We start from the raw sequence: 19932 nt of genomic DNA on the forward strand, positions 1-19932 counted from the left end.
GGGCGGCGGGGAGGGACCTGCGGCCGACCCCAGGCCCCGGCGTCCGGGCGGTGGCCGCCCGAGTGACAGGTGCCACCGCCCCCTCTGCGCCCGGCATCCGCGCTCCCTCCCGGGGATCGGGCGCTCGGAAATTTCTGGAGCGACGACCTGACTCGTCGTTTTCTCTGTTCCAGGTTTCGAAGCCGTTTCTCTGCCCGAGTTAGCTGTCGCCCAGCCTCATTTCTTTCTCTGTGTACTTTGCGAGGAAGTTTTGGAGCATCGGCTCACAGCCTCTGGGTGAAATTTGGCTTTCATTCATGAGTGAGGTATAGTGAATTACTTTTTGAATATAGTGCTCCTCCTCCTCCCCTCCAGCTATTGAAAAGTAAACGGGCAGGATTCTTTTTTATTATTATTTTTTTCCTTTTTAGCAGTGATTGAAATAGTATTCCAGAATTTTTGTCAGCTCTTTAGTGTTTTGGGTTCTTAATAGATATTAAATGCCATTGGCAAGCGTACGTATTAAATTGCCTGATGGTTTTTCTCTCCATCCCCCTTTTATAATTTTTTTGTTGCAGCCAGATTTTTCAGTTCAGTAGGTCCTTAATGCTTTCATTAGAAGCACTAATGAAAGATCGTCTGTCTTATCCTGGAAGACAGTGACGTTTTTCCTACACTATTTAGCATTGTCTGTTTGTTTAGTAAATGTGTGCGGTTGTAACCGGAATCATCAGTTCGACAATTTTCACTTGTAGCTATTAAAAAGACTTCAGAAACTTTACGGCAAATTCAGATATTAAAAATCTTTATAAAAATCTGGATTTTTGTCAACAGGTTAAAAACACTATAGTCAATAGACTAGTCAAATACAATGTAGTGAAAGATTTATAATTGTCATAAATGGGTACAATCAACGTATCTATGAAGAGACTTCAGAAAAATCGTGGAAAATGGAATTAAAACAGGAATTTGGGGGCTGGCTTGTAGCCTAGAGGTTAAGGAAGCCAGATGCCACATGGCGGCCTGGCAGCCTGAAAAAACGCCCTTGGTGGACTCCAGAATCCCTTGCTTCAAATCACCAGGTGATGGAGAAATGGAGGAGAAGGGATTGCAGTGAGACCAGGCCCCATTGGGGCTGCTTTCTCCCTCTGGACAGTGTGGGCACCATTTGACAAAAAAAATACCAGCTTATTTGGTGTAAAAAAGTTTTGAAATCCATCCCTCGTCATTTCATAATGCACATTTTCTACAAACTTGTGGAAGACTGTGTAAGGTTGCATTCTAGTAGTGGTTTTAACTTTGTGGAATAAGAACAAGAAGCTAGAAATTGACCAAGAGAACACACTGTGGGCAAATGAAAATTCATGAGTCTGTCCCTTGAGACCTCAGTCGTTTCTTGTACTTTCTGCTTAGATTTCTCAGCCCACAGAAATTGTGAGCTGCAGGTTGTAGAAGGGAGGGGAAAATGGAATTTGGAGCATACTCATTAAGTCTTATTTTACCCGATGTTAAATCTGTGATAGTGCCATTTCAGTTTTTCCTCAGTTTTTAAAAATGATCATATTTCAATAAGGCCACTCTAATTGACATCTGTATTGTATTTCCTTTTTAAATCAGGCTAATTGGTTGATACGTGTGTTAATAAGAGAGAACTATCTGGGGCCAGTAGGTGGTGTGTTGGTTAAGGTGTTGGACTCCCACATTGACTGCAGTTGACTGCAGTTCAAGTCCTGGTCCTGGTGCCTTGCTTACTCACTTTCCCTCTCTTCCTGTCTCTCTCTGGTAAAATTAAAAAATAATGTTTAGATCAAATTAAATAAGTAATTTTTTTTTTGGAGAGGTTTTGCTATAGGGTGCATGTTCTCACCAGAAAGACAGAGACAGAGACAGAGAAAGTGAGATATCACCCCCTCCCCCAGGGGGGATGGCCACATCCCAATCCCTTCTCCATTCTCCTCTTGGGATTTCAGGCACACACGCATATGCGCCCGGCATGTGTTCAAGCCACCGGGGCCAGGATTCCAACTGCAGTCGACTACATGGGAGTCCATCAACATAGCTATTACGCCATCTGCTGGTCCCAAATGAGTAATTCTTAAAAGAAGAAAAGGGAGAACATATATTTTATAAAAAGTATATGTGGTTGTTCTTGATTAAGGATTTTATGTATACTCCAGTTTTAAGTTCCCTAATTGTGGTCTCCTGTACTGTGGTATGGCTACTGCTGCTCTTTCCTGACTAGAGTGAGGTCATAGTCTGGAAGGATGAGGTTATAATGGCAGTAGTTTGAACCTTGAGAGAGCCTACAAATACCAGCCAGTTAGAAATTCTTTTGCTTGCAGTTTAGGCTGTTCATGTCTAGAAGCAGTTTACTTAAATACTCCATGTAAATCAGTACTTTAAAACCAAATATGTTTTCTATCCAAATGTTTCCTAGACAAAATTAGTTGGGGAGGTGATTGGTTGACAGGATAGCACATACCATAATGAAATAACTTTGAACTGCTAAGAATACAACTTTGTATTTTGGGAACTGAAGATTATCTGTAGTGCATTTTGCATTTTCTTTCTCCACTTTTAGAACACATCTTTCAATGTATACATAGATTTGTGCTCAGAGGATATAAACATGAGAAAAACATTCCACACGTTAGTTTTTTCTATAAAGTACCTGGTCTTGTGGTATTTGTTAGAGACAGAAGAAGCCTTTGTCTTTCATAATCTTGAAATTAGGATGATAGGGTGCTGGGGATAACAGTAAAGTTAATTTATTGGAATTCATTCAATAGTAGAAATAAATATAAAGTATGCAAATGTTTAAAAAGGAGAAGAGATAACCTTGAAGGCAGATCAGAGAATGCTTTATAGCGATGTTAGCACCTGAAGAGGATTTTGAGAAATAGGGTTTTTTTTAAAGAGGTTTTTGCAGTTAGCGTAATGCAATGGCTATGTCACTGAAGTCCCACGTAGTCGACCGCGCTTCGCGTCCTGGACCCGGTGGCTTAAACCTCACACTGGGCGCGTGTGCGTGCGTGCCCAAGATCCCAAGAGGAGAATGGAGGAGAAGGGATTGCGGCGTGACCATCCCCCCCGGGAGGTGATTTCTTGCTTTCTGTCTCTATGTCTCTCTCTGTCTGCTGGCGAGTGCACGCGCCCTATAGCAAAAACCTCTTTTTTTTTTTTTTTGGAGAGGTTTTTGCTATAGGGCACGTGCATTTGCCAGAGAGACAGAGAGACAGAAAGCCAGAAATCGCCCCCCAGGGGGGATGGCCACGCCCCAATCCCTTCTCCTCTATTCTCCTCTTGGGATCCTGGGCACGCACGCATATGCACCTGGAGTGAGTTTAAGCCACCAGGTCTGGGACTCGAACCACGGTCAGCTACATGGGAGTTCAGCAACATAGCCATTATGCTAACTGCTGGTCCCGAGAAATAGTTTTAAGTGGAGGAGTTGGAGGGCATTGTAGGCAAAGGGAACAGATAAAGATAGGAACACTTTGTTAATTTTTCCTAATTACATACAAAATCTAAAATAGGAGAGTTGTGTTATAAAAGTCTTAACTTATGCAATAATATATATAAGTCAAATGCTGGCAAAATTTTTGAGTAGTGACTATATACAAAATAAAGACTTCGTTATACTTTTGACATCACTGTGAGCTCAGCATAGAAAAATTAATTTTTACTAATGGTGGTCATTAAACTACAGGAGATGATATATTTATATATGATGAGCTGCCTGCATATTTGTAATTGTGAATTTTTGGGGTGATTTCTTTTGCATTTTGACATGAAACATCTGTTTTTTGAATTATTTTGCTCTGTTTCCAGATACTTGCATTAGCCTTGAAATTATTTTCAAAATGATACTCAAAGGGAAGAAAGGGAAAAAATAAACTAATTACTAGATTTCTGGCTTAAAAACATGATTTGTGTAGTATTTTAGTAATATGTAAATATCTGTTAAATATGTAACATTGACCACCATATTCATAGACTAACACTATGTGATTTTATGGAGGCATACTTTAATTTTATTTGCATGATATGCATTAATTAAATCATTTAAGTGCATATAAATATCTGAGCATGTGTTTGAATGTTAAAGACTGTTTGAAAGAGAAAGAAGGAAAATAGAGAAGAGAGGGAGAAGAACTGTATTTGAACTTATTTATCCTAATATCTCTTAGCTTTGACTAGAGTAGAGATACAGAAGTTTACAAGAGTGAAAGAATGCTGTATCCTTGCCATTTCCTGAAAAAGTACTTTTTTTAAAAAACATTTTATTTGGGGCCGGCAGGTTGTGTAGTGGTTAAAGGCGCTGGATTCCCATATGGCCAACTACGGTTCGAGTCCTGGACCTGGTAGCTTGCTTTCTCTCTTTCTCCTTTCTCTGTTTCTCTCTGGCCAATTGAAAAATAATAATAACACATGGAATTAATTAATTAATTCCTTAAAATAATTTTTAAAAATCTTATTTAATAATTATTATTCTATTGTAATTTTCAAGTCACCAGGCCCAGGACTTGAACCGTTGTCTGCCAAGTGAGAATCCAGCTACCTTAACCACCACACTATCTACTGGCCCAAAATAGTATCTTTCAAAAGAGCAAGTTTTCATAGTCTGCTGCAGACTTACCCATTTTCTTTTTTCCTATCAAGATACTTTTAAAGTTACAAAGAAATTCCTGGATCACATAACATGACTTTTTTGCTTTATCAGTTCCAAAGAATCAGTTCTCTTAAAACATGCAGCTTAGAGGGGGAACCAGCAGACAGTGTGATGGTTATGTTGCTGGACTCCCACATAGTCACCTGTGGTTTGAGTCCTGGACCTGGTGACTTAAACCTCACAGCAAGTCCATGTGTACCCAAAATCCCAAGAGGAGAATGAAGAGAAGGGATTGCATTGTAGCCATTCCCCTGGGGGGTGATTTCTCACTCTTTCTTTCTCTGTCTCTCTTGGTATCTCTGGTGAGGGCATGCACCCTATAGCAAAAATCTCTTCTCAAAAAAAAAAAAAAAACCATGAAATGTGGGGCCAGTAGGTGGTGTGGTGGTTAAGGTGAAGGATTCCCCAATGGCCAATCATGGTTTGAGTCCTGGATCCAGCAGCTTGAAAGTCACAACAAGCACATGTGTATGCATGCCCAGAATCCAAGAGGAGACTGGAGGAAAAGGGATTGGAGTGTGGCCTTTCCCCTGGAGGATGATTTCCTTCTCACAATCTCTCTGTCTCTCTCCAGAGAGTGCATGTGCCCTGTGGGGGGGGGGGAAATGAAAATAGAAAAAAAAAAGGCAACATAATTAGCCCTTGACAGCTGGTTTCTGTCTTTGGCTTCTGCATCACTAACATAAAGGCCCAAAGGCATCTTGTCAATTCTGACCTGTTAGTGCCCTTTCTAAATTTTGATACAGAACAGAAAAGTCAATACTGCATTGATTTTATTATGCTTAATTTTTCCAGTTTAGATGTAGATGATCACCTTCTGTTTTTCTTTTTTTTAAAAAAAGAAGGATTTATTTATTTGTTTGTTTTAATTTGACCAGAGAACAGAGAGAGAGAAATAGAAAGTGAGAAAGCAAGCTGCCGAGTCCTGGACTCGAACCATGGTCAGCCATGTATGGGGAGCCCATAGCGCTTAACCACTACACTGGCCCCCCATTTTCTGTTTTAAAGATGAGTTTTTTGGATTGAGGTGAGGGTTAAAAGAAAAAACAAAAACAAAGATGAATTTGTTTTTAATTTTGCCACAGGACTTGTGCATTAGTAGGAGAGAGACAAAGTGAGAGAACAAGAAATCAACCTCCCATGGAGTGTGGTCACACTACAGTCCCTTCTCCACTTTTTCTGTCAGGATTTTGGCGCACATGTACCCAGTATGTTTTTCAGGCTGTTGTGTCTGGGTCTCAGACTGTGCAGTTGGCTAAAAAAAACTGGCTGGTTCTATGGCCTAGTGGTTAAGGCAGCTGGATCCCCACATGGCCGACAGTACAGTTTGAGTCCCAGTCCTCTTGGCTTGAGAAACACACTGGGAACCTGTATCTGTGTGACCAAAGTCCTGAAAGGAGAGGTAGATGGAGGAGAAGGGATTATAGCATGACCATTCTCCAAGGGGGAGTGCTTTCTCCTCCCTTTCTTGGGTGAGCACACGTGCCCTCTAGCAGAAAAAAAAGGGGAGGCATGTCACTGGCAAGTAAGGAAAAATACAGAGATGTGAGGCTGTTGGTTAGATAGGGCTTTCCTTATTAGAGATTTTGCACTCCCTCCCCCCCTGACCTGCTCCTCCCTGTACTTTGTGCTTTGTCAATTGGACACCTGAAAGTAAACTCTGCCCACAGTTCTGCGGGCCTAGCTAACATGATGGCTGCAGAAGGTTCTGCAGCCCTCTAATGAAGTAGGTTCAGGAGGTGGAGCGCTTCCCTTGTCCCAGTTGGCACAACTGCAGGTCACTGTGAGTGTCCAGGAGTCACCCACGGATGAGCAGTAGCTGAAGTTGCTCACACCTGCACGTGAGTGGCTCAGGGGCTCCAGCTTCTCCTAGGATTTTCTGGCTGTCTGTAGGCCTGAGGGAAACTTTATCTGTAACTATCTGGGTAAGGAAGTGCTCCCTTATGCCACAGAAAGAATATTTCTGTGCATTTTGCAGAGCAGTTGTAGAGTAGTAATCTATGAACATTTCATTGAAGCAGGACGGTCCAGATATAAAATTCATAGTATTGATGCCAGTCCTAGAATGGAAAAGAAATTCGTGTCATTAGAAAGCTAGGTCATACCGTAGTAACAACCCCCTTGTCCCAGCAGAGTTGCTTTCTTGCTCAGGCTGCGTGGCTATCACAGGGGCTTTGGCTACTGCAGTTTCAGACTCTTACTGGATCTGGCTGATGGAGACTTCGAATACTTCAACTCAACATTGCTTCCACAGCCACATAAGCGAGGAAAGGTGACATAGTGAACCATGCTCTGGATTTTACAGCTTTTTAAAACTTATATTTCACTGGCCAAAGTGAGTTACATGGTTATGCTTGCATTCAGTAGGGGAGTAGTGTAATTCTCCTTTAGAGGGGGCAGTGAATATTCGTCGATATTAATGCTTCCACTTTGAATTTATAGTCCCACGAGTCAAAATTTAATTTGGTGATAGTTATTGAACAGCCATGGATTATTATAGCTCAAACGCTCAAAGCAACTGAAACTATATAGAATTATTTTAACAAGACATGTTGGAGTTGAAGCAGAATTAATATTTTCTAGAATACTTTTTGAATCTATAACTTTGTTTTTATTTTGTAATATTTTCTTCCTTGTAATCTCTTACAAAGCCTTAGTTTTCATGCCTGCAGGAAAGATTTAAACCCAAAAGTGTCATAATTTACCAATATGGTGTCATCTCTGTACATTTTCTTTTTTCTTTCTTTTTTTTTTTTTTTTTTTTTTGAGAGGTTTTTGCTATAAGGCTTGTGTGCTCTCCGGAAAGACAGAGACACAGATAGAAAGCGAGAAATCACCCCCTGGGGGATGGCCACACCACAATCCCTTATCCTCCTTTCTCCTCTCAGGATCTTGGGCACGCACGCACACATGCCCGGCGTGAGTTTAAACCACCAGGTCCGGGACTCGAACCACGGTCGGCTACATGGGAGTTCAGCAGCATAGCCATTACTCTAACTGCTGGTCCCATGTACATTTTCTTTATTTATCTTGATTTGCATATTTCTGAGCACAGGAGCAATAGATCTTGTCAGGGTATTATAATAAAAACACTTTAAAAACATTTTTTCCAGAGGACACATGCCCTCTCCAGAGATGATGGGGTGGAGAGTTAGAGGAACTGTCATGCTGCAACCCTTTCTCTTACATTTCTCCCTCCTTTCAGGACTTTAGGCACACATGTGCACGTGCCCAGCATGCTGCCAAGTCCCAGGCTCTGAACTGTGTATTCTGCCACTGAAATCCAGCTGCCTTCACCATCACACCAGAGGCTGGCATAAAAATACTTTTATTTGATGATTGCAGGCTCACGTCTTCAAATCAGCTCTTCTGCTGTTTCTTCATTGTATACCAAAAAATTTGAAAGATTTCCCAGTATTTTTCTGGATTCTTAAAATGACAGTTGAATACATGTTTCTCGTTTATGTTCCCTTTTGGAGACAAACTGTAGTGTGCAGGTAGCTATCAAAATGGACCTCAGTGAGGGACCAGCAGTTAGCATAATGGCTATGTCATTGGACTCCCATGTAGCTGACTGCGGTTTGAGTCCCGGACCTGGTGGCTTAAAGTCAGGCTGGGCATGTGTGTGTGCGTGCCCAAGATCCCAAGAGGAGAATGGAGGAGAAGGGATTGCAGCCTGGCCATCCTCCCTGGGGGGTGATTTCTTGCTTTTTGTCTCTCTGTCTCTCTCTCTCTGTCTGGCGAGCGCACGTGCCCTATAGCAAACCCCCCCCCCCCAAAAAAAAATGGACCTCAGTGGTCCTTACCTCCTAGTATTCACCTTTGCATAGTTTTCTGTCATGCTGAGTAGGATGAACCTGTGTGACACAGGTGGTCCAGGGGTTAAGGAGGCTGGATCCCACAGTGCCAGCTGCATGGTTTGCCTTGCAAAACTGCCAGGCGCTGGTGTGTGCATGCCCAGAATCTCAAGAGGAAAATGGAGGGGAAGGGACTGTGGTGTGGCCATCCCTTTTGTGGGAATGATTTCTCACCCTCCACCTCATTCTTTCTGTTTGTCTCTGTCCGGTGAAAGCACATGCCTTATAGTAAAATATAAAAAACAAACAAAAACGAACTATAGATGTAACCATAAGAGCTTTTGGAAATAACAGCAGCTAGTTTGGATATGAACGGGTGACTCAAGACAAGTATGATAACTGTAGAGAAAAGCAAAGAAATAAGTTATACAAAAATCAGGATAATAGTGCAGGGAAGGAATGCACAGGCATTGGGTAATATTCTGTTAATGTTAGTGCTGGGTATTTGGAGTGTTCATTTTACTTTTTAAAACTAAATTTTTTATTTATAATGTTTTGTGTACCTAATAACATTTCAAAATAATATATTTGAGCTGCACAATATTAAACTCTTGGCCTGGGGCCAGCAGGTGACATAGTGGTTAAGGTGCTGGACTCTCATGTGGTCAACTGTGGTTCAAGTCCTGGACATGGCAGCTTGAAACTCAGGTCTGGCATGTGTGCGTGCATGCCCAAAATCCTGAGAAAAGAATGGAGGGGAAGGGATTACAGTGTGGTCATTCTTCCTGGAGGTGATTTCTTGCTTTCTGTCTCTCTGTTGAGCAAGTGCAGGCACCTTATAGCAAAAATCTAAAAGAGAGAGAGAAAGAGAAAGAGAAGAAAATCTTGGCCCAGTCATGATGGTGCAAGGAAGAGAGTGCCATTGCACGATGGATGGGGCCACATGAGAGGCCAGGATTTGGTTCCCAACCCAACCTAGACAGGCTGGGCACAGTAACATGCGCCTGTGTTTCAAAGCTGGCTGGGAGGCTGATGCAAGAAGGATTGCAGCATGGCAAAAAAATTCTTAAAAAAAATTCTCTCATTTTCCTCCCCTGTTCCATGCTCACTTGCTTGCTCTCATGAGAAGAAGAAAATCTGTGTCTGTTGTAATAGGAAGGAGTAATCTGCCTATAGTTACAGGGCTTCTTTCTTTACTCCTTTTTTAAAGAGGTTTTTGCCTTAGGTTGGGTGGAGAGAGACAGAGGGAAAGTGAGACCTCATCACCCGGGGTGGGGGGAATGGCCGTTTCACAATCCCTTCTCCTTCATTCTCCTCCCAGAATCTTGGGCATGCACCAACATGCGCCCATGAGTTTCAAGCCACCGGGTCTGAGACGCCAACCACTGTCAACCATGTGGGAGTTCGGCGACATAACTGCTATGCTATCTGCTGATCCTCACTTTCTTTACTCTTGCAGAGTCAGAATCAGTAAATGTGGGTTCACATCCTGACTCTGATACTAACTTGCAGAATGACCTTGGGCAAGACACTTAACTTGTCTAAAGTTCACTTAATCTGTGAAACTAAATGATATGGGTTAGACATTACTAGAGGACCTTTAAGATTCCTTTGGAGACTAAAAGAATCTTGAAAAGCTTGACAAAAATACTCAATGAAACCACACCCACCTGTACTTGGAATGGTGTGGTACATAGAGGCTAGTGAACTAAAAGATAATAGTGTTTTTGAAAAGTTTCTTTGGGTTGAAATATTTAAGCTATTTATTTTGCTGTCATTTTGTTCCCCTAAGAATTACTTATTTAATTTTATTTATCATCATCATCATCATTTCTTTTTGAGAGAGATTTTTGCTAGAGGGTGTGTGCTCTCCAGAGAGAGAGAGAGAGAGAAAGAAATCACTCCCCAGGGGGGATGGCCACACCGCAATCCCTTCTCCTCCATTCTCCTCTATTCTCTTCTCTGGATCTTGGGCACGCATGCACATGCATCCACATGAGTTTTTAGTTGCTTGGTTCAGGACTCTACTGTGGTCAACTACATGGGAGTCCAGTGACGTAACCATTACACCATCTGCTGGTCCCCATTATTATTATATTTTAATTTGTTACAGGGCACATAAACTCATCAGAGGGAGAATGAGCAAGCGAGAGTATGTGTAGGAAAGTGAGAGAGCAAACTACAGTTGGCTGTGGGAGTCCAGCACCTTAACCACCATGCCACCTGCTACCCCCTATTTTGCTGTCATTTTAAAATCAGAGTCTCTAGAATCAAACTTGATGCATATTTTGTATATGATATTATTCTTTTTTAAAAAGTTCATTGAGGGGCCAGAAAATTTTGTAACAGTTATATTATTGGACTCCCACATCACGGACTGTGGTTTGAATTCTGGATACGGTAGGTTGAAACTCAGGCTGGGCATGTGTGCATCCATGCCCAAGATCCCAGGACAAGTGGAGGAGAAGGGATTGCGGCCTGTCCATCCCCCCTGGATTTCTCACTTTCCCTCTCACTGTCTCTGTCTCTTTGTCTGGTGAATGCATGAACCCTAAGGCAAAAACTTCTTAAAAAAAAATAAGTTGAGAGAGAGGGAAGGAGGGGAGGGAGGGAAGCCTGGAAAGACAAGCATCCTCAGCAGGCCTTACTGCAAGACTTCCCGGCCCCAGCCTTTCCCATCCGGCCAGGACATGGGCATCTATGCGTACCCGATTTACACTGGTCAGCCTAGAAATGGAACTCAGTTCCTCCACATGGCCTCCAGCACTGCAGAGTTGTGCTGCCACCGTGCTACTGTAACTGAGCCCGTTCTTCTCGTCCTACTCCTTTTTTTTCTTGTCTTGGAAGTTGGGATAAACATTGGACTAAGGGTCTCTTTTTGTGTATAGTGAAAAATGATACTCCTGTTTTTATTGAGTTGTTGGGGAAATCATGACACATTTTTGCATAGAAAAACATAGAAAAAAATACGTCATAACTTTTCTGATGACCCAATATTATAACCCATATTACTTTTAGAGGGTCTTAATTAAATATGTATAGAAATTCATGTTTTCTAAAACTATTTTTTATTTATTTAACTTTGGATCCGGACCTCATTTCCTTTATTTTTTAAAATGGGAGGGAGAGACAGATAACTGTTTTGGCAGGGTCTTACCATGTCATGATCCCCTTGCCCTGGCCTCCCAGTTAGCCAGGACTATGAGCACTTGGCACCATGCCTGGCCGTTTAGGTTGGCCTAGGAACCAGACCCAGGCCTCACCATGTGGCCCCAACCTCATGCAGTTGAGCTCTGTCACTTGAACCATCACAGCTGAGCCTCAAACCGCATATGGGAAAATGAACAGATTATGTAGGTACAGTCTTGTAGGAGTTATCTGTGAAATCTCAATATATCATTGTTTTAATATTCAGTTTTATATTGTTAAGTTAAAAACTGTGGTTTTGGGAACCAGCAGTTAGCGTAATGGCTATGTCGCTGGACTCCCACGTAGTTGACCGTGGTTCGCGTCCCAGACCCGGTGGCTTAAAACTCATGCCAGGCGCGTGTGCATGCGTGCCCAAGATCCCGAGAGGAGAATGGAGGAGAAGGGATTGCGGCGTGGCCATCCCCCCTGGGGGGTGATTTCTCGCTTTCTGTCTCTATGTTTCTCTCTGTCTGTCTGGCGAGCACGCGCGCCCTATAGCAAAAAACCTCTCAAAAAAAAAAAAAAAAGTAAAAGTGTGGTTTTACCAGTAGGACTATTTATGTGAATCCAGATATTTTACTAAATCCAGTATCAGGAGAAATGTCATATATATATATATATGTATATACTTGTGATTATTTAGAATTGAGAACAAATTTTATTATTACTCATCTGCCTCCTTCTCCCTCCTCATAGGAATTATTCTTGACAAAAGTACTTTAAAAGAAAAATCTTCATGATGGCCTCAGCCGTTCTTAGTTCTGTTCCCACTACAGCGTCTCGTTTCGCCCTGTTACAAGTGGATAGTGGCAGTGGTTCTGATTCAGAGCCTGGAAAAGGCAAAGGTCGGAATACTGGGAAGTCTCAATCTTTGGGAAGCAAATCAACTACAAATGAGAAGAAAAGAGAGAAGAGAAGAAAAAAGAAAGAACAGCAACAGAGTGAAGCAAATGAGGTAACAATTATGATTGTTGGTGTTGTCTGCTTTCCTAATGGGCTTACGTAAGCATCATGAGGGCAGGCTCGCTGTTGTTCACATATATACCCACACTACTTGGTCCAGAGGTATATAGTTCATGTGACTTGAGTGAATAGATTTAAAATGGTATATATGTAAAGTAATATGTAATTACTTTTTTTAATGGCCAGAGGGTGTGTGCACTCACCAAAAATAAAAGTAGAGAGAAAACATGCCTCAGGGGGGCATAATCATGCCACAGTCCCTTTCTCCACTTCTCCGTACCATCAGGATTTTGGGGACACACACATACACATACACATACACATACACATACACATACACATACACATACAGATCATCATGTTTCTCAAGCCAAGGGGCTAGGATTTAAGCCATGTGGTTGGCCACTTAGGATCTTGCTCCTTTAACCTCCAGGCCATGGGGCTGGTCTATAGTGAACATTTCGTAAATGCCTTTAGTTTTTTTCTGACTGTGGAAGCTTCATTCCAAAGTTTAAAACAGGGACATTTTAAAAGAAAAGATAGTCATAGAGATAAGTAGAAATATAAACAATTAATGTTTTGATATATATGTAAGTTTATATAAACATAAATATTGCTATAGTCATACATTAAGATGGCATATAATAGACCATTTATAACTACCTTTTTTAAAAAATTAGCCATGACCAGTTTTCCATACTAGTGAATACAGAGCTACAGTATTTTAAGTGAACCTATATTATTTAATTATGTGCTTACATCATACTTTAATTGAACTCTTGTGATAAACATTTAGGTTGTCACTCATTTTTTTACTGTTATAGTGAGTAATCCCATGACCAGCCTTAAAAGGACCTTTCACAATATCTTTGATGAGAGTAATAAAAATGTGTCTTCTCTCCATATTCATTTTACTTTTTTTTAAGTTTTTTTTTAAGGTTGTTTCCCCCTTTATTCATAATAGAGTGTACATGCACACACATAAGAGAGTATCCTCCAGCAGGGCCTGGTCATGCTGTTTTTCTTCTTCCAGCTTCTTGTTAGGATACCAGGTATAAGCACACATGTCTGTCGTATTACCACTGGGGCTGGGGTTTAAATCCAGTTGCTATACAGGATCGGCTTCTTTTGCCTAGTGGCTAATTGCTTGTGATGGAGCTGGCCCTCATTTTATTTTTTATTTAGTCTTTTTTATTTTTTTGGACAGGGTCTTACCACATTGTTGCAACTTTCCTGCCCTAGCTTCCCAGTTATCTAGGACCACAGGGAAGTGCTAACAGGCCTGCCATGTTTTAAATTGGGTTGGAAAACAAATGTGGGCCTCTCATCTGGTCTCAGCCACCACATGGTGACACCTTCCCCCTCACGGTGCTGTAGCTAGGCTCTATATTCATTTTAAAATGTCTTAAGACTTCAAAACATGTTTTTTGGTTTGTTTGTTTGTTTTTTTTGTTTAAATAACATTTGTTTATTTAGTTCCTCTGAGAGATACTCCAGCACACCCAATCTTAGTCAGGCCAGAGCATGCCCCACATGCTCAGGGAAGTCCCAAGGTGCAATCCCGGGAACTTCCTGCGTGTGTTCAGCTGCTTCACTCTGCGCCACTGCCTGGCTCTCAATTTAAATTTGTTTCTATTATATTTTCATTGCCATTTCTTTTTAAATATTCTTTTTTTTTTTTGAGAGTTTTTTTTGCTGTAGGTCACATGCGCTCGTCAGAGAGAGAGAGAGAGACAGAGAGACAGAAAGCGAGAAATCACCTCCCAGGTGGGATGGCCACACCGCAATCCTTTCTCCTCCATTCTCCTCTCGGGATCTTGGGCATGCACGCACACGTGCCCGGTGTGTTTAAGTCACCATCCAGGACTTGAACTGTGGTCAACTACATAGGAGTCCAGCGACATAGCTATTACACTAACTGCTGGTCCCTCTTTCTAAATATTCTTTGCCACACAGAGACTAACTTTAAAATGAAAGAAAGTCATTGTCCCCACTGGATAACCTTTCATAAGTCTGAACTTTGAGAACTTTTGATTGCTCATTATTTTCTTTTTGGAATTAAAGATTATGTGCGGGAAACAGAAAACAAGGTAATACTGGAGTTTTCATTAGAGATTAAGGAACTGTGACTGATAAATAACATGAAGGAGCCTTACTTTCCACTTGAGCTCCCTGTGGTTCTGTCAGTCTTTATTTTCTATAAAGTAAAGCGACACTCTGACTGCCAGCGCTTCATTTCTAGCATCTCATCTCTACAGCAGTAAGTGGCTATTTAAAGTATGGTTTGGATCTCACCACTCCATTTTGTAGAACTGTATATCGATTATCAGATAAAATTGTTGATCCTCAGTCTAAAGCCTCTTTATGGGTTTCCTAGAGCTGACATTAAGTACTACAAACTGGATGCCTTAAAACAACAGAAATGTATTCTCTCACAGTTGTAGACTCTAGAAACTCAAAGCGAGGTGTCAGTGGGGCCATTCTGTCTCTGAGACTGAATAGTATCTTTTCATGCCTCTTCTTAGCTTCTGGGCATTGGCTGTTAATCCTTGGGGTTCCTTGACTTGCACCCTCATACTGAAGTCTCCATTTATGTTGTTACATGGAATTGCCTTGTGTATCTCTTTCTTCACCTCTTCCGAAGTAAGGACACTAGTCATATTTGATTAAGTCCTATCCTGATTCAGTATGACCACATATTAATTTGATTGCATCTGCAAAGACCCAGTTTCCAAATAAGGTCACATCACAGATGCTGGCGATTAGGTCTTCATTATATCTTTGGGGGAATACAATTCAGTCTGTTACAGCCTCCCAGTGTGGTTTTTTTTTTTTTTTTTCCTCATTTTAACTACTGTGTCTCAGATTATTCTAGTTGGCAGTGGCTTTGTCTGTATGGGTTTAGTTCTTTATGCTATTTTGTGAACTAGGTCTTGTATTTGTCAGGACTAGCAAAACAGTTGCCAGGGTTGTTTAAGTGGTCTCTCACTGTTTAAATTTTAAATTTGTAAGTATTTTGAAAGATACTGCTTTGAATTTTAAAAGCACATTTATTTACTGTTTTCTAATCCTATAAACTTCTCTTTAGTAAAGAGGGATTCCTCTTTAGTGATTCTAAAGCAGTGAGTATAATTCATTTTCACTTTCATTTCTATAGGTCTGTCAGTATTATCTCAAGTGGTGGCAAAGTTCATCTTCTAAAAAGATTACAGAAACACAAATAGTAACTTTATTTTAGTTGTGTTTTTGGAGTAGAAATATAAAAATAACATTATTATATTTTTAATTCTAAAATATTACCATTCCAGATTGGTAAACTGAATTTAATATTTTGTTCATTTGTTTTATAGCTCAGGAATCTTGCTTTTAAGAAAATTCCCCAGAAATCCTCACATGCCATTTGTAACACTCAACATGAGCTTTCATTGTCAAACCCAGCACAGAAGGATTCACGAGAAGAAAACTGGCAGGAATGGAGACAAAGAGATGAGCAGGTACAGCTAAAGAAATAAGACTATTTTGCTTTGCTTTTCACTGAATGTATATATTTCAAGATGGCAGTGCATCTGAATCCACATTACTGCTGTTCTAAGGAGCAATTGTATTGAATTGATTTCACTTGTGCTATTTTTTTTTTTTTTTGGTAGGGTTTTTGCTATATGGCGTGTGCGCTCACCAGAAAGACAGAGAGACAGAAAGCGAGAAATCACTCCCCAGGGGGAATGGCCATGCTAGGAGTCCCTTCTCCTCCATTCTCCTCTCAGGATCTTGGGGATGCACGCACATGTGCCTGGTGTGAATTTAAGCCACCGAGTCCAGGGCTCGGACTGCAGTCAACTACATGGGAGTTCAGCAACTTAGCCGTTACGCTAACTGCTGGTCCCCACTTGTGTTATTTTTAAGAACAGTGGTTTTTAATCTACTAGAAAAGCAGATTGATACATTTATTATTTATGTTAGTTTTGGCAATTCAGGGCAATTATTTCATGGTCTTAAATTTTCATCTGCCTTTTTAAAAATACCAAAGACACACGGAAACTAGAAGAATAGGATTAAATAATTTCAAGTAAGAAAAATCACATTTTAAATTTAAAAATTTTTTAAAAAGAATTTAGTTAATTTTATCCATCATTATTATTATTTTTAAAAGAATTATTTTATTTTAACTTTAGTTTAGTTTAGTTTGACCAGAGAGGGGGGTAGACAGAGAGCAAGAAAGAGAGAGTGAGAAAGCAAGTCACCAGGTCTGGGACTCAAACCTCAATTGGCCATGTGGGGAGTCCAGGGCCATTAATCACCATACTACCTGCTGGCTCCCTATCATCATTATTGTTTTTTAAATGTGATCACAGAAAGACAGAGAGAAATAGTGAGAAAGCAAGCCTCCAGGTCCAGGACTCAAACTGTAGTCAACTATGTGGGAGTCTAGCACCTTAACCAACACACCACCTACCAGCCCCCCCAAAAAAGTCACATTTTTAGAACCAAAAGTTTCTTGTTAAAAATACTCTGATGGGCTAGGAGGTGGCAAGGTGATAAAGACTCTGCATTCTCACAAGACCGACTATAGTTCGAGTCCCAGACCTGGTGGATTGAGAATCAAACTGGGCACATGTGTGTGTGCCCAAAATCCAAAATCCTGGGAGGAGAATGGAGGCAAGGGGATTATGGCATAGCCATTCTTCCTGGTGGTTGGTTTCTCACTTTCCCTCTCTCTCTGACTCTCTCTGGCAAATGCATGCCTATGGCAAGAACCTAAAAACAAGAAAACGACACTCAGTGACAGCTTTGCGCAAAAAAGAAAAACTGAGACAGCCCATTGGCATTGTGATTGAAGCAGCTGGATCCCATATGACCAACTATGTAGTGTGAATCTGGACCCAGTGGCTTGAAAAACACCTTAGACACGTATGTGTACATGCCCAAAATCCCAAAAGGAGAAATAGAGAAGGGGTTGCGTTGTGACCATCACCCATAGGGGGTGCTTTCTTTCTTTTCTTCTGTTTTTATCCAGTGAGTATATGTACTCTCTAGCAGATTGCAAATAGACAAGCAAACAAACCAATAACACTGTGGCCCAGCCACAGTAGAGTATGCTGCTAAAATGCTGTGCTGTGCAGGCTGGGACCGCACAAGAGGTCTGAGCTGATTCCCAGTCCGGCCTAAAGACTGGGTATAGTGGCATGCACCTGTGATAATCCCAGTGGCTTGAGAAGACTGAGGCAGGTTGATGGTCACATAGTGAGACACTGTCTTAAAAATATATATAAAAGGATGAAAAGATACTTTGCAGGGAAACTTTTCCTTGTCAACCTTGATGTAAATTTTTTATGCTAAATGTTCATTTCTTTAACCTATTTATATGATATTTCATTGTTCTATGCCTCTTTTAAATATTATTAACAACCAGTGAATTAGACAATTTATTAAGATCAGTATATTTTGGGACCAGCAGTTGGCTTAATGGCTATGTCGTTGGACTCCCATGTAGTCGGCCACGGTTCAAGTCCTGGACCCGGTGGCTTAAACCTACGAATGAGTGTGCGTGTGTGCCCAAGATCCCGAGAGGAGAATGGAGGAGAAGGGATTGCAGCATGGCCATCCCCCCTGGGGGGTGATTTCTCACTTTCTGTCACTCTGTGTCTCTCTGTCTTTCTGGCAAGCGTATGCACCCTATAGCAAAAACCTCTTAAAAAAAAAAAAAGATCAATATATTTCTATAGTGTTTGATGTCAAGGAAAATAGCATAGTAAGCCTGGGATGTATTCTAAAAGATACTATCTATTAAGGAAATGAAGTTATTTTTTTTAATTAAACTATGTTTGATCTATTGGGAATGGGTATCATTCTAGCAGATATTTGGTTTAAAGAAGTAGCTTTTTCTTACTTTTTTAGAAGAATTATTTATTGAATTTAATTAATTAATTAATTTTTAGAGGTTGTTCCCTCAGGGCACGTGTGCTTGTCAAAGAGAGACAGAGACAGCGAGAGGGAAAGTGAGAGATCACCTTTTAATGGGGTGCTCACACCACAATCCCTTCTCCATTTTCCTCCTAGGATCTTGGCTACACTTGCACACGTGTGAGTTTTAAGCTACCAAGTCCAGCACTCGAACCATGGATGGCCATGTGGGAGTCTGGCAGCATAACTGCTACACCATCGTCTGGCCCTATTACTATTATTTTTAATTTGACCAGAGAGAGAAGGAGGGAAAGTGAGTAAGTAAGTCACCAAGTCTAAGACTTGAACCATGGTCAACCATGTGGGAGTCCAGCATCGGCTACCTGCTGGCCCAAACATGGCTTTTTCTATCATTCTTCAATTAATCCTTTGTTTTGTTTTAAGATTTTTGCCATAGGGCATGTGCGCTCATAGGAGAGAAACAGTGAGAGGGAAAGTGAGAAATCACCCCCAAGGAGGGATGGCCACACCACAGTTCCTTCCCTTCCATTCTTCTCCTGGGATTTTATGCAAGCATGCACATGCACCTGGCATGATTTTCAAACCACCAGGTCTGGGACTGAGACCGGTATTGGCTATGTGGGAGTCCAGTACCTTAACCACCATGCCACCTGCTGGTCACAAGTTATCAGTTTAAAAAGTAGACTGTACTACAGTATATTCTTAGCATAAACTATGTTAATTATAACATCTTAAGGATTTTGAAGTCAGCACCTTGAACTTACCCTGAACATTAATTACTGTCCTAGAGCCATGCAGTGAGGCTGATCAAAAAATGTTTTCAGGGACAAGGGTACTGGTTAAATCATCTTGTGCTATTTCTAGGTGTTATTTGATTCTTTTTTTCCTTATAACATTCATTTTGATAAGTTATTGTTTACAAATATAAATGCTATAATGATTTGTACTTGTTTAGACAGTACAGTAATAGATTTCACCACTGTCTTCACCAGAGATAATTTCTCCCAGTGGCCTAAAGAAAACTGTAAAACTAATGACAGTGATTATGTAACACAGAAAGCATATAGTGGTGGATGTTCTCCCTGACACTACAGGGCAGTAGCATTAAAGGAAATTCCACTTATGGAGAACAGAGCCAGACAACAAGCTAAGTATAGCTTAGACAAAGGTCTAAAACACTATATTGATATTATAAATTTATATCAGCTAAACTTTAGCATAACATTTTTGAACTGGAGGGGCTGTCAGATGGTGTGGTGGTTAATGGTGCTGGACTTCCATGTGGCTGACCACAGTTCGAATCCTGGACCTCGTGGATTGCTTTCTCACTGCTCCACCCCCACCCCCGTCCCTCTCTGGTCAAATTAAAATAAATAAACAAACAAACAAACAAACAAACAAATAAATAAA

At 41.0% G+C, this 19932-nt stretch overlaps 1 protein-coding gene across 1 annotated transcript in view; it reads left to right on the plus strand.

Annotated features, from left to right (window-relative positions):
• Positions 1 to 151: 151 nt before the first annotated feature.
• The window catches only part of GKAP1 (G kinase anchoring protein 1), a gene marked incomplete in the record, with an annotated part of 88406 nt that continues 68625 nt past the window's right edge, over positions 152 to 19932 (plus strand). The window contains 3 exon segments of the mRNA XM_014586617.2: positions 152 to 305; positions 12334 to 12592; positions 15951 to 16094. Of these exon segments, the coding sequence (XP_014442103.1) occupies positions 12374 to 12592; positions 15951 to 16094 (363 nt within the window).

The sequence above is a fragment of the Tupaia chinensis genome, unplaced genomic scaffold (assembly GCF_000334495.1).
Source record: "Tupaia chinensis unplaced genomic scaffold, TupChi_1.0 Scaffold000147_1, whole genome shotgun sequence".
Lineage (NCBI taxonomy): Eukaryota > Metazoa > Chordata > Mammalia > Scandentia > Tupaiidae > Tupaia > Tupaia belangeri.